The 15,062-nt window shown below is 47.5% G+C and overlaps 1 protein-coding gene across 2 annotated transcripts in view; it reads left to right on the top strand.

Moving 5' to 3' along the window:
* Window positions 1-15,062, top strand: part of HIP1R (huntingtin interacting protein 1 related) — a 75,414-nt gene that overhangs the window by 38,098 nt on the left and 22,254 nt on the right. For both annotated transcript variants that reach the window (XM_048514470.1, XM_048514469.1), the window contains exons 7-13: window positions 392-453; window positions 4,214-4,354; window positions 7,678-7,735; window positions 9,339-9,414; window positions 10,308-10,445; window positions 13,080-13,138; window positions 14,920-14,992. In XM_048514470.1, the coding sequence (XP_048370427.1) occupies window positions 392-453; window positions 4,214-4,354; window positions 7,678-7,735; window positions 9,339-9,414; window positions 10,308-10,445; window positions 13,080-13,138; window positions 14,920-14,992 (607 nt within the window). The remainder of the gene's footprint in view (window positions 1-391; window positions 454-4,213; window positions 4,355-7,677; window positions 7,736-9,338; window positions 9,415-10,307; window positions 10,446-13,079; window positions 13,139-14,919; window positions 14,993-15,062) is intronic.

Here is a 15,062-nt window from a genome sequence, read left to right as displayed (position 1 = left end):
TCATCTTAGTCCTGCTTGCGAGGTTCCCAGAGGCAGTGGCGTAGCGCCCAGGGGGAGGGGGCGTGTCTTGCTCCAGGCGTGCACTGGTGTGGGGGCATTCCGGGGGCGTTCTGGAGTGGGTGGGGGCTGGGCCCACATGGTTATCATGGTTTCTTTCACTAAACTTTGTGTTCTTAGTGTTCTGAAAAACATTTCAAGTATTGATGTGCTTTTTGTACTTTTATTGAGAGTCGAGAAGTTTAGAGAGCAAGATATCTTTTTTAAAATAATGAAAGAAGTCAGAGGTGGGTATTTGGCCTGAAAATGGAAGTTGGTGGGGGCATGTTTATTCCAGACAGCTTGAGTTTGCTTTATCCACATAGAAATTTGTCCTCTTTTTCCCCCCTTACAGTTTTCAGCTGACGGTGGAGATGTTTGATTACATGGATTGTGAACTCAAACTGTCAGAGTCGGGTGAGTGGCCATCTGTCAACACTGTCTCCCTTCATTTTCTTCAATGAGTAACATCCCATTCATCTTCTCTCCAGTTATTATTTGTGTGTGTCTTTGGTGAATGTTCTCTAAAGTCAGTGAGTTGTGGGTTTTCTGGGTGGGCAACTTCACTAAAGTTGCCAACTGATCAGCTGCTCTGGTGCTTTTAACAGCAACGTGACCTGCAGAAATCGGCAGGTGATGCTGTTGAAAGCACTGGAGAAGGCTGGCCTGGTCCCCTTTCTGGTAATCTTGCAACCTGTCCCTAAGTCCCATTGTGTGTCAGGGGCATAATGAGGCAAACTGTAGCCCTGGGCAAAACCTGAGTTGGATGCCCCCCCCCCCATGGACCCTCAAAAGGGGTGCCCCATCCCCCATTCTTTGCTGGGGCTACCCTTTTGAGGGTCCATAACTGCACCAAACTGAACCAAACTTGGGGGGTCCCATCAGGACAGTCTCCAGATGATATCCTGAAATTGTGGTGCTGATATGTCCAAAAATGCACCCCCTGCAGGAACATCCCAGAAAATTGGCCAAGAATCTTTATTCTGCATTGAGTTTTCTGTCAATGGGGGTTGCAGGCTGGGGGGAGCACATTTCTGAAGGCACAGTCTCAAAACTTTAATGGTCTCATCAGGAGACTGCCCTAATGATACCCCCCAGGTTTGGTGCAGTTTGGTTCAAGGGGGCCAAAGTTATGGACCCTCAAAACTGTAGCCCCCATCTCCTATTAGCTCCCGTTGGAAACAATGGGGGATGGGGGCACCCCCTTTGGGAGTCAATAACATTGGACTCCCTGAACCAATGCACAAGACGCCTCCCCAACATGGAGACTGAGCTTCCAGGCCACAAAGGTTCGAGGCTTGGGGTTTTGTAAAAGAGAACCGAGTTTCTCAGGGAGCTGAACAGCAAAGAAATGCCTGCATAAAACTGTGTGTGACATTCTGTGCGCAGAGATGCTTGTTTGCAACGGCTTTGCGGTTGAGGCAGGAACAGAACCTGCAGAGATTTGTGAGCAGCTTTTGCAAGGTTCTTTGCTCTCTTCCTGGAGTTCTATGACTGCCACCACTAAATCTTGCAGCTGGGGGAAGGGAGAGGTCAGCAACTCCCCATTACTAAAAGATTTGAAGCGTTCGTGACCTACTTTGGACGTCCCAGCCTCAAACCTGGGTGTTAAAGGATCTTGTGCCCTAGAGTTGGGAAATACACAAACCTGCTTTATATTGAATCAGATTCTTGTTTAGAAGGAGAAGAGTTTGGATTTATACCCCACCTCTCTCTCCTGTAAGGAGAGCTTCTTTCTGTTCCTCTCCCCACAACAGACACCTTGTGAGGTAGGCGGGGCTGAGAGAGTTCTGAGAGAACTGTGACTAGCCCAAGGTCACCCGGCAGGAATGTAGGAGTGCGGAAACACATCTGGTTCACCAGATAAGCCTCTGCCACTCAGGTGGAGGAGTGAGAAATCAAACCTGCTTCTCCAGATTAGAATCCACCTGCTCGTAACCCCTACACCACGCTGGTTATTGCCCGCCCTTCCCCCTTGCACCCGTTCGATTCAGTCCATCCCAGCATTCCACCTCTTTGCCGCGAGGCTTGTGTACATTTCTAAGTTAATGATAAAGCTTCTGTAATCTCTGTCGAATACTCTGGGCCCAACTTGGAGGCCACCTGAGTCAACAGAGCTAGCGACAACCGGTGCCACCGACTGGGTCACGGGAAATCAGTTGCCTGCTGTGTCCCGATTCCTTTGCTCCTCGGCTGGCCTGCGGCTCCTGGGATGTTAAAGCGGTGGAATCTGGATTTATACCCCACCTTTCTCTCCTGCAAGGAGACTCAAGGTGGCTTACAAGCTCCTTTCCCTTCATCTCCCCACAACAGACCCCTTGTGAGGCAGGTGGGGCTGAGAGCGTTCCAAAGAACTGTGACTAGCCCAAGGTCAGCCAGCGGGAATGTCGGAGTGCATAAACACATCTGGTTCACTAGATAAGCCTTTACCACTCAGGTGGAGGAGTGGGGAATCAAACTGGTTCTCTAGATTAGAATCCACTTGCTGTTAACCACGATGTTAAAACCACCATGTAGTTCTCCATCTGCTGACAGAGTGGATGGTTGAGTATTTTGCTCCCAGCAGTTAGTGAACTGGAGATAGACTCTCTCTGATCATGGAAGTTCTGCTGTTAAGTTCTCATAATAATCATATCTAGTAGGGTGTTTTGAGACAGGGCAGAGGGCTTCCCACCCATTATCACAGTAATACATACATCCACCCTGCAAGGAAGACTATTATGCTCCTCATAGTGCCTTGGGGGAGCTGAAAGAGAACAGCTTGCTTTAATGGCACTTATTAGTCTATGAAAGTTGTCAGATTTGAATTTGGGATTGCATTATACTAACAAATGACCAACAGCTCATGTATGTATGTAATGTTCGGTCAAGTCACGACCGTCTTATGGCAATTTCATAGGCTTTTGAGCCGAGTGATTGAGCAAAGGTAGTTTGCTGCTGCTGCTGGATGTGCATATGTCTATTTGTAAGAAAAGAATGTATGTATTCATTAAAAAAAATAATACTGAAGATAAATTTAAGATATAAATTTAAGATATAAATTTAAGATATAAATTTAAGATATAAATACATGGACATGTCCAGCCTTACATTCATTTGGTATCAATCAATCAATCAATATTTTATTTCGGTCAAAGACCAGAAAATATCAGATATAAAATATAAAATCCAGATAGTACATTTCCAGACCAAATACAAAATAAAATTGAGGTAACCAGTTTCCAAAGACTGTTCGTCCAAACCATAATATAAGTTCAAGTTAAAAACTGGAATAAAATTTGAAAATGCATTTGGTATATTTTTAGCATTACTGAACACATGTACATAGAAGAAGCATGGATACATACTAGCAGGAGTGTGCGTAGGCTTGTTCACAACTTACGGTGAACTGGGTGGCAGTGAACTCTTCAGAAGTTACAGTAAACACGTTTACAATCCATGTATAATATAGACTTGATTTTTCTTTGTGTGTTGAGTTATTCTCCCATTACAAGCAATATGCAGTCTAAATCCCATGATCTAAATTCAGGTACCAGTCCAGAGGTGGGATCCAGCAGGTTCTCACAGGTTCCCGAGAGTAGGTTACTAATGATTTGTGTGTGCCGAGAGGGGGTTACTAATTGGTGATTTTGCCACGTGATTTTTGCCTTAGTGACGCCCCTCCTCTCAGCAGTAGCGCGCAGAACTTGAAGCAGTCTAGCAGGAGGTGCACCAGCGTGCGTGGCAGCCTGCGCCTGCGTGCATTCATTTCCCGCCCAATGACCGGTGCAGCGGCTGTGTCCTTGCCACAGCCCCTCCCAGCCCCATTGGCGCTACGCCAGTTTGAATCCTACCACCATGGGAACCTGTTACTAAAATGTTTGGATCCCACCACTGTATCAGTCCCTAGTTTTATTTGAAAAATGAAGACTCGTTGGCTCTTTTACAGACAAAGGTATGTGAGTACATGCAAGATGTACATTCATTCGCTGTAACACGAACAGAATTTCTACAAAATGGATTTTAAAAAACCAATTGTGCGCGAAGTTATTGCGCCAACCGGCGTTCTTGAACTTGACTGCCAGACCTGAGTTTCTCTGAGCAGGCTAGAATCTTGAGGCGTGGATTTCTTTTTTCTGTTGGGGCAGAGTTTCTTCGGCCTGGCCCCAAACCCACCCACCTCCTTTCCTGCGCTCAGTTTTCAGGCAACTCAACACCTCCATGGCCGTGTCCCAGATGTCCGCAGTGCAGTGCCGGCTGGCCCCCCTCATCCAGGTGATCCTAGATTGCAGCCACCTCTACCATTACACCGTCAAGCTGATGTTCAAGCTCCATTCGTGTAAGTAGCTCTCAGAGGAGTGGACGGGTGCGAGAGGGGGGTGGGGAGGGCCCCCCTGCAGTGGAGCTTGGGAAAATTCAGGCTAAGTGCTAAGCTGCTTTATGAACTGCCCTGTATCCGGAGCCTGTTGGCATTTCACTGCACAGAAAAGCAGCTAACACACTGACTAAAAGGGTAAAAGATATAAGCAGAGGTGGGATCTAGCAGGTTCTCACAGGTTCCCAAGAGTAGGTTACTAATGATTTGTGTGTGCCGAGAGGGGGTTACTAATTGGTGATTTTGCCACGTGATTTTTGCCTTAGTTACGCCCCTCCTCTCAGCAGTAGCGCGCAAAACTTGAAGCAGTCCAGCAGGAGGTGCACCGGCGTGCGTGGCAGGCTGTGCCTGCGTGCATTCGTTTCCCGCCCAAGGACCGGCGCAGCGGCTGCGTCCTTGCCACAGCCACGCCCCCATCATGCCCTGCCCAGCCCCATTGGCGCTACGCCACAGTTTGAATCCCACCACCATGGGAACCTGTTACTAAAATTTTTGGATCCCACCACTGGATATAAGTTTATTAGGAAACTACATTTAAGATTGGAAAGAAGGGAAAGATAGCCGACTGCTATCTTGCTAGCTCGGAAGAGTCTCTTACGCTAACTTCCGAGAAGAAGCAGGCCTAGGAGTGCCAGTCTAGCAACAGACGAGATGTGACACAAAAGGATAGAGGGGTCGCTAACCTTACAGCCCTCTCTGTACTCTGTCTCACAAAAAGAACCAAGTGCGGTCAGTAGTAATGAGGCAGGAATGCGTGCTTCCACAGTAGAAAATAGTCCCAAAGGATTATGAGCAGGCGGGGGAGCGAGTGAGCGGTGAGTTTGGGGGTGGGGGGTGGAGGTGGGCTTGGCGTTTGGGGCAGGGGAGGGTTGGAGGAGGAGGAACTTCTGGTGGGACAGAATATAGCTGACCACTTGTCCACCCCCAGCTGGGTCTTCTCAGAGTCATGGCACATTCGATATTGCTACTTCCAACAGAGCCAATGTAGTATAGTGGCTTGGGTCTCAGGCTGACCTAGGGGGTGGGCTAGGTTCAAATTCCCACCGTGAAGCTTCCTGGATGACCCTGGCCCAGTCTTTCTCTCTCTCCCTCCAACCCACCTAACCTGGCAGGCTCTGTTTTTTATTTGTTATGACATCCAGCTTTTGACAAACGAACTGCAAAAGGTTGGCCACAGGTTCAATTAAAAAGCCATCTTTCAATTTAACCATTCATGCTGTAAAATAAATGGGTCTGTGAAAAGTGCAGAGAGAGGGAAGCACAATAAAACAAAATCCAGAAATATCGAAATCCTAACAACATCAGAAAAGCCCGTTTTGCAGGGGAGTGTCTCTGCATGGAGTCCAGCATTCTCGTTCTCCCAATAGCTAACTATTGCCCTTGCAAAAATTGCCAGCAGGGCAGAGAGGAGGGTCTCCCCCTGCTGTTATATCCCAAGAACTGCCCTTTGGAGGTACACTGCCTATGAATGGGGAGGCTCCATTTTAGCCACTGTGGCCTGTAGGCATTGGCGGGTTGTCTAATCTCCTTTTAAATCCATCTGGGCTACTGGATAACACTATGTCCTGTGTCAATTGTTGCCGCAACTGGAAAACAAAACCCAGAAACAAAATCTTAAGTACACACACACACCCTCAATGCATTATGTTTATGTGTAAGGGCATTTATAAAAGCTGCTGTAATTGAGGAGCTATGCGCTTCCTCCTGCTTGGTGTATGTAATTTCCTCAATTGCAGTGACCTGGTTTTTGCCGTTTCAGACAGGATAATTCTGACAAGCCAATGAGGAAGCGGCATTCGCAGGCTTTAGTTCCACTGGGGGTCTGGAATCCTCCTCGGCTGGGGCTTTTCCGGAGAGATTTGAGTCCTACAGCAATGCCTCCTCCCAAGATGAAGTTATCATTTTGGGGTTGCTGAGCTGGACAATATTAACCATTGAGAATGTTGTGGGCTGGTTTGTGTAGCTCTTTTTTTGTGTGTAGCTCTGGTTTGTGCAGCTCTTCTGGGCTAAGAAGAGCTACGCTCTGAAACTTGGGAAGGAGATCAAATATATTTCTGGATGCCCGACCTATTTTAAATCCATTTTAATTCAAAGAAAGCACAATTTAGCCCTGCGCTGTATTCATTTTGCCCGTGGGCTGTGAGTACCCATGATAGCTTCAGCATCCAGAAAGCTGCTTTTAAAAATGTCTGACTACGGGCAGGTCGCAGCATCCCTTTGTTTCTGTTCCCTGCCAAACCACTCTCTTCATTTTTTGTCCCCGTGGTGGCCTGGTTGGTGGTGTTAATCACTTGTGTGCAGTGGTGGGATCCAAAAATTTTAGTAACAGGTTCCCATGGTGGTGGGATTCAAACTGTGGCATAGCGCCAATGGGGCTGGGCATGACGGGGGCGTGGCCAGGCATTATGGGGGCGGGGCATTCCTGGGCGGGGCCATGGCAAGGATGCAGCCGCTACGCCGGTTCTTGGGCGGGAAACGAATGCACGCAGGCGCAGGCTGCCACGCACGCCGGTGCACCTCCTGCTAGACTGCTTCAAGTTCTGCGCGCTACAGCTGAGAGGAGGGGCATAACTAAGGCAAAAATCACGTGGCAAAATCACCAATCAGTAACCCCCTCTCGGCACACACAAATAATTAGTCACCTACTCTCGGGAACCTGTGAGAACCTGCTGGATCCCACCTCTGCTTGTGTGATTATTCTTCAGGACTCCTCAGGGTCTCTGGAAGCTTAAGTCTCTGAGCAGGTGTGCGGATGTTTCCCCTCTAAGGTGCATCAAACACACATGCAGGATTAAGAAGTTGCCATGTGGAGCAAAGTCTGTTGTTTTGAGCTTGATGGAAGTGGAAGCGGGCTGTCTATTTAGCATCTCTTGCAAATGGACCCAGAGTAGAACCCTCAGCAATGTGTTCAGGGATGTAGATGCTGCCTTGGCTTGGTGTGCGATGCCTTAAGAACTCTGACCTCCTCTTCCTCCAGCGTGGTGTAGTGGTTAAGAGCACTCTAATCTGGAGAACCGGGTTTGATTCCCCGCTCTGCCACTTGAGCTGTGGAGGCTTATCTGGGGAACCAGATTAGCTTGTGCACTCCAACGCATGCCAGCTGGGTGACCTTGGGCTAGTCACAGTTCTTCGGAGCTCTCTCAGCCCCACTCACCTCACAGGGTATTTTTTGTACGGGGGCGGGGGGAGGGAAAGGAGATTGTCAGCCCCTTTGAGTCTCCTTACAGGAGAGAAAGGGGGGATATAAATCCAAACTCTTCTTCATTTCTCCTCTGTGGCTATTTTAGGCCTGCCAGCCGATACGCTACAAGGACATCGGGACCGATTCCATGAACAGTTCCGCAGGTAACTCCACTGACCTTTCTTCTGAGTTTTACCACTTGAACCTGCAGTAGCGACTAAATGTCCATCCATTTAGAAACCCAAAAAAACTCTGTACTTATAAATCTGACATAACAGTTTGTGGATTAACTTTCTCCTTGAGATTCTAGATTTCTAGTAGTGGGCAAATGTGTTTGTGTGTGTGATTTCACTTCTGTGTGGCACAAAGTAGTCAGAACTAATACTCAAACAATTAAAAAGAGCATTTTAAATTATAAAATAATTAAGTAAAAACATGTCAATAAACAACACCGGAACTTGGGAGGAAGGCCAAACAAAACTGTTCTGTTTGCCAGTTCTGTTTGCCTCCTCTGCCTCTTTCAGACGCAGCCCCCCCCCCCCCCAACCCCTATTCCTCGTTTAACTTGTGTTTAGTATTTAAACCTGGCAACTGTAAAACAGAACTGTCTGATTTGCGGAAATTCTACTCAGCTTCCCATCTGGCTGAGCCAGTGGCGGGGGATTTTCTGCGCATGTTGCCCTGATATCTAGAAAGGTATTGTCTTTTCAAAAGCTGAGGCTTGTGTGTTTGCAGCGCAGCTGTGCAGCGTGTGGGGCTTGTTGCCCCAAGATTTTGTGCTGACCATTTGGCTTCTTAAAGGGGAGCAGATTAGTTAATGGAGGAGAGGTCCATCGAAGAGTATTCTCCCTATTGGTCTTCAGTGGCTGCCTTTTCAGGATAACAACAGGGCACTTCCATTTTCTGTGACACTCTACCCTTGAATGCTAGTTGCTGGGTGACAAATAACAGGGCAGAGTTATTGCCTTCATGGGGTGCTTGTGGCTCGCCTGGAGGCATTTGCCTGGTCATCCAGAGAAGGAAGATGCTGGTCTAGATCAGGGGTAGGGAACCTGCGGCTCTCCAGATGTTCCGGAACTACAATTCCCATCAGCCCAATTGGCCATGCTGACAGAGGCTGATGGGAATTGTAGTTCCTGAACATCTGGAGAGCCGCAGGTTCCCTACCCCTGGTCTAGATGGACCTTTGATGTGATCTGGGCCTGTAAGACTGAGTTGTTCCACCAGGCTTTTGGAGTGCCCAGCTGCTGATCGAGGTGCCCCTTCTATTCCCCCGGTTTCGGAGTCCCCCTGTCATCTAGGGGACCCACTTTTGTTCGGTTTCCCCCTCCTTGGGAGGGTTTAACTGGGGTTATTGCTGACGCCATTTTTATTTTTATTGAATTTACCGCTGTGTTTTAAACTCTTAAATTTAAATCATTTTAATTTAATGGGGGTTTTGTCTGTTTATTTTGTATGTGGAATCTGTGTTGTGCACCGCCCAGAGCCCTTCGGGGGTTGGGCGGTATAAAAATCCCATCCATCCATCCATCCACCCACACATCCATACACACATCCATACACACATCCATACACACATACACTCACTCACTCACTCACTCACTCACTCACTCACTCACTCACTCACTCACTCACTCACTCACTCACTCAATCAATCAATCAATCAATCAATCAATCAATCAATCAATCAATCAATCAATCTGGTAGGACTTGCCTTCCTGCTCTTTGCCCACAGATGGACAGTTTCCCTTGTTTTTCTCCTTGTAGCCTCAAAAACTTTTTCAACAGAGCATCAGATATGCTGTATTTCAAGCGTCTCATCCAGATCCCACGGCTGCCCGAGGTACCCTCTTTTTTTTTCTTGTGACGATGTTGCAAAACTTGGAATCCCATGATTTGTATATGTGGGTGTGCAGATGTCCTAGAGCGGAGGGTCACAACGCCTGAACCCGCAACCTGTCCTGGAACATAAGAAGACTAATGAGAGCGTCCCGGAGCATATACCAAGTTATATCAGCGTCAGTGCAAAGTAGCTTGTGTCTGCCTGCCTGTATTCAGGATTCGAACACAGGGATTTTTAGTCCTAGTGCTCTACAAAATGCTCTGCATGTATGTTTCTGGGATTTCGATGGCAAATAACAGTTCCAAACAAATTAGATGAAAACTGATCCCCCAAATGGCTCTTTTTTGTCTTAGCCAAGTGACTGTGGTGTCATGGAACATTCACCAACATTACCAGTGTGAAGCAGAAAAGATAAGTCATGGCATCTAATACAAGGATAAAAGAGGCAGATGGGCCTGACGTGGGGCAGGGAGGAAAGAGAAATAGAAGTTTGCGCTGTTGGGAGAAAAAAAATCCAACCCAATTTTACAGTTTTCAGGGCATGCAAGTGGGAAAGCTGAGGGTATAGAGGTAGGTCTAATGATCTGGTATGAGCTCACCAAGTTGTGGCAGTGGAGGCAAGAATATATTTTTTAAGTAGTTACATTTTTCATTTTACAAAGTTAGACCCCCCCCCCCCCCCCGCAAAATCAAGGTAAAGAGAAGTTCAGGAGATATAGCCTTCCAATGGGCTGTTGTAATGTTTCCCCCCATAATTTATTTGTGTCTTACCCAGTCCTAGCAGCACAATGTGGCCAACCTGTCCAAATAATGAGGAGGCAGTATTTTTGGATGAGCAAGTTTCTAGAAATGAGCCTGATCCTTTTTTTTTTTTTTTGGTGTTCCTCCAATAGAATCCCCCCAATTTCCTGCGGGCGTCGGCCCTGGCGGAGCACGTGAAGCCTGTGGTGGTGATTCCCGAGGAAGCCCCCGAGGATGAAGAACCAGAGAACCTGATTGAGATCAGCACAGCCGCACCTGTGGAGCAGGCGGTGAGAGACTGATGAGCATTTTAGAATAAGGTCACCTTTGTGAACCAAGACGGGCGGGTAGGTGGCCGCGTGCGCGCGCAGCCTCAGGAGCGCACTGCCTTCTGGGGTGCTGCCGTTTCCCTCCCTGTGACAGGGCGGGAAACGGCAGCGCCTCAGAAGGCCGCGCACACGGGAGGCTGCCGCACTGCCTTGCGCCCCAGAAGGCAGTGCGGCAGCCTCCCAAAAATCAGGACAATTGAAATAACCCGCGGGACGCAGGACAAATTGTTTGAAGGCGGGACTGTCCCGCCAAAAGCGGGACGTCTGGTCAGCCTATTTTAGAAGTGCAGGTCTCTTCCTAAACAGTGTGAAATTTGTCTCCTTCCCCAAAGGTATATGTTTCATTAGGGCTGAGCCCAGGGGCTCTCTTTTGGTTGCCCCGTCCTAGCCCTGAACACTGCAGAGGATTCTAAGGGCATCTGAACATGGGCAAGATTACGTTTCCCTTCTCTTTTGAGCTAACAAACTTCCTACAAATTTGCACGTAACTTGGTCTTGCGAAAGCACACCCTCGGGTGACATGTTTTATCGATTGAAAACATTTATAGCTGGGTGCAGGACTTCCTTTAGTTGTGGGTTGCAAGGAAACTAAACCAACGTCGATCCACAATCTGCTTCCAGACCTTTGGGAGATTGGCTGGGTACAAATGTAAAGTATAAATAAATGAATTAATGAATTAATAAATATGTATTAAGCGCTGACTCATGCCAACCTTGTGAATCAAGTCCTCCAAAACTTCCTATTGTTTAGCTTTGCTCAGGTCTTGCAAACTGATTTCCTTGATTGAATCAATCCATCTCATCTTGGGTCTTCCTCTTTTGCTGCTGCCTTCAACTTCTCCTAGTATTATTGCCCTTTCCAATGAGTCGTCTTTTCACAATGTGGCCAAAGTACTACAATAGCCTCAGTTTAATCATTTTAGCTTCTAGGGACAGTTCAGGCTTGATTTGGTCCAAAGCCCACTCATTTGTCTTTTCGGCAGTCCGCAGTATCCGTAAAACTCTCCTCCAACATCACATTTCCAAGGAATCTACTTTCTTCCTATATATACCCTGTTTCCCCTAATATAAGACATCCCCGAAAAATAAGACATAGCAAAGTTTTTGTTGGGAAGCATGCCCGACGAACAGAACACAGAAAAATAAGACATCTCCTGAAAATAAGACATAGCACATCATTGGGAGCAAAAATTAATATAAGACACTGTCTTATATTCGGGGAAACACGGTAGTGGCAGTGATCTAAAGTAGTGATCTAAAAGACAGTAATTAAAAAAACCCTAACAATTTCAAACCGATAGATTCCAGCTGATTAAAACATCATCTTGAAATTGCAACTTCATAGTTTAGCAGCAAAAGACCTTAAAAAATTATAGATTTGCAAGCTCCCCAAAAGAGGATATTGATTTCTGCAGTCAGCAACCAACGAGTAAGGATGGGGCCTAGATGGGCCTCCTTTTGGAAGGGTTGGTTCTGAGACCAAGAGAAGCCCTCAAATGGCAGGATTCAAAGAGAGCTTGTGCTACCAGAAACGGTTTGCAGCTGTGATATATGAATTAGTGCAATGCAAGCAGGAGGTAGAATTCAGGCTTTTGTGCTGTGGAACGTGGCTTCCAGGCGAAGCAGCTCAAAATGGTAAGGGCTGAGTATGTCAGCTGGTGTGTGCCTCATGCCCACGTACCTGAAGGACCACTTACTTCCTTATGAACCCATCCAACCATTACAGTCATTTTCCAAGGCTGTGCTTCAGGTGCTCCACCTTCAGAGATTAGCCAGGTGGCATGGCAGGAGAAGACCTTCTTAGCTGTGATACTAGAACTCTGAAATTCTCTCTCCAGGGAGACCTGCCTGCCCCCTTCCGTTGCTTTCTTCCACCAGTACGTGAAGACTTTTTTGTTTTGTGTGGCGTCCCTTCGTGATTCCTCCTTCTTTCCCTGTGTTTTAAGTAGCGCTTGTAATATGTATTTTAGCTTTGGTTTTAATTGTTTTAATGATGCATTTTAGTTTGGTTTAAATGGTTTTTAAGACTTGTGTGTGTATGGTCGTGGTGGGTTTTCTGGGCTGTGTGGCTGAGGTCTGGTGGATCTTGTTCCTAACGTTTTGCCTGCATCTGTGGCTGGCATCTTCAGAGGTGTATCACAGAGTGAGAAGGCAACGCTCAGTGGGGTATATATTGTCCATGTCCCCAGGTGGGGAAGCAATCAATAAGTGTTTGGGTGGAACTTGCTATGCAAAGGTGTGGTTGAGTGCATTATTTGTGTCTGGTTTTTAATCTGTGAGTCAGATAAAAGTCTTGGCGAATCTTGTGGCCCAGATGAGGGCAGGAAGACAAAGTAGTCATTTTGTAAACAAATATCCAATAGTCATGGTTGCCAATCACAGAAAACCTTCCTGAATGGGAGGAGTCTATGCTGCACCGTCCTGGCAGTATTAAAAGCAGGGTTCCCTGTTGTTCCCCACATATGCCTGCAGTGAGCTGTGTCCCATCAGGAAAGCATTTGGGCAAGTTCAAGGGCTTCTTCTACTGCTGCAGAATTTGGGAGAACAAATTCCATGGGAATTCTTTGATTTCCTTTTCTCCCATCTTTTTCCCAGGTCGCTTGTGATATATTTGAGCAAACCTTTGGACCTCCTAATGGCATCAGAGATGACAGGTCAGGATTTTTACTTTCTTTTATGCTTTACTCTCGTCTAGGTACCGGACCCTTAATCAAGGACTTTATCTTATCAGCTTTTTTTGTATGTTTCTGATTTCGGGACAGTCGTGACGTGGCTTGTGTTGTCGTATTGTGGTTGTTAATTGGAAGCCTCCTTGAGCAGGCCTTCTGAAAAGGCAGTGCGGAAATATTTTAAAGGAGCAGCAGTGGCGTAGGAGGTTAAGAGCTCGTGTATCTAATCTGGAGGAACCGGGTTTGATTCCCAGCTCTGCCACCTGAGCTGTGGAGGCTTATCTGGGGAATTCACACATGCCAGCTGGGTGACCTTGGGCTAGTCACAGCTTCTCGGAGCTCTCTCAGCCCCACCTACCTCACAGGGTGTTTGTTGTGAGGGGGGAAGGGCAAGGAGATTGTCAGCCCCTTTGAGTCTCCTGCAGGAGAGAAAGGGGGGATATAAATCCAAACTCCTCCTCCTCCTCCTCTTCTTCCTCTTCTTCCTCTTCCTCTTCTTCTTCCTCTTCTTCCTCTTCTTCTTCTTCTTCTTCTTCTTCTTCTTCTAAATCAGTCAATAAATTTGATCAGCAGATGCCGAGCTTTTAGCCAACATCTGAATAATAAAGCTTACTATTTCATATAGCACTTTTAAGCACTCAGAAAGAAAGCACAATCTATTATTTACGACGACCCCCTGTAAGGTAGGTGGTTGGCAGTGTCCCCATCGTCGTGACAATCGAGACACTGGGGCTATAAGTGAGGGGCTTGCCTGCAAGATTGTAACAAGGATGGGGCAAGCCAGGGCTTGTGCCATGGGCGCTGCTCGGGTGGGGGGGTGCCAGGCAGCCCAGAGCCTCCCAGAAACCTGCCCCCCCATCAAACTGTATGGAGTTCAGGGGCAGGTACACAGTTCATAGTTGGACTCTGCTGGGTCTAGAGTCTAGACCCTGCAGTTTAAAGCTGGGCCCGGTCAAGCAAAGGCTAGGCTTGAACTGCAGGCTCTGCCCTAGCCAAGTCCATGTGACTTCATAGGTGAGCCTTTGGAGGCAGAGGCAGCAACATAAAGCTGGACCTGGCCAGGGCAGAGTCCGCGGTTCGAGACTGGGCTCTGCCTGACTGGGTGCTACTTCAGAGGGGGAGCCTGTAGTTTCAAGCTAGATCCACCAGACCCTGCCTTTAACTGTGCCACTCCCCAAACTCCACATGCAGTTGGGTGGTGCCCAGCTCAGTGCTTGCCCTGAGCGCCATCTTTAGAGGATACGCTCCCGCTTGCCTGAGCCTGTCCAGTAAGTTTGCAGCAAAGAGCAGGTTTATCCTAGTAGCTTTTGAGCTGATGACAACCTTCTCTGGAAGGAGGAGGAGGAGGAGGAGGAGGAAGAAGAGGGAGCAGTAGTAGTAGTAGTAGTAGTAGTAGTAGTAGTTTGGATTTATATCCCCCCTTTCTGTCCTGTAGGAGACTCAAAGGGGCTTACAATCTCCTTGCCCTTCCCCCCTCACAACAAACACCCTGTGAGGTAGGTGGGGCTGAGAGAGCTCCGAGAAGCTGTGACTAGCCCAAGGTCACCCAGCTGAATCTGAATCCCCCAGATAAGCCTCCACAGCTCAGGCGGCAGAGCTGGGAATCAAACCCGGTTCCTCCAGATTAGATACACGAGCTCTTAACCTGCTACGCCACTGCTGCTCCTGATGTTCCTGCTCCTAACTACTGATGTTAGTGTTCTTTGAGAGGTTAGGCCTGGCCCAGCACCATCTCATTTTTAAAAAAAATGTATTTGAATCCACAGAGATCTCCAAATAGAGAACCTAAAGAAAGAAATTGATCTGCTTCGCGGAGAGCTGGAGAAGATCAAACTTGAGGTAAGCTCAGGGAAGCAGGGTTGTGGAAGATGGCACTGGGTGGGAAAGCCTGAGAATCTCTGAATTCATT

Source organism: Sphaerodactylus townsendi, linkage group LG13, assembly GCF_021028975.2.
Source record: "Sphaerodactylus townsendi isolate TG3544 linkage group LG13, MPM_Stown_v2.3, whole genome shotgun sequence".
In the NCBI taxonomy this organism is placed as follows: Eukaryota; Metazoa; Chordata; class Lepidosauria; order Squamata; family Sphaerodactylidae; genus Sphaerodactylus; species Sphaerodactylus townsendi.
This window is presented reverse-complemented; position numbering and strand designations above follow the sequence as displayed.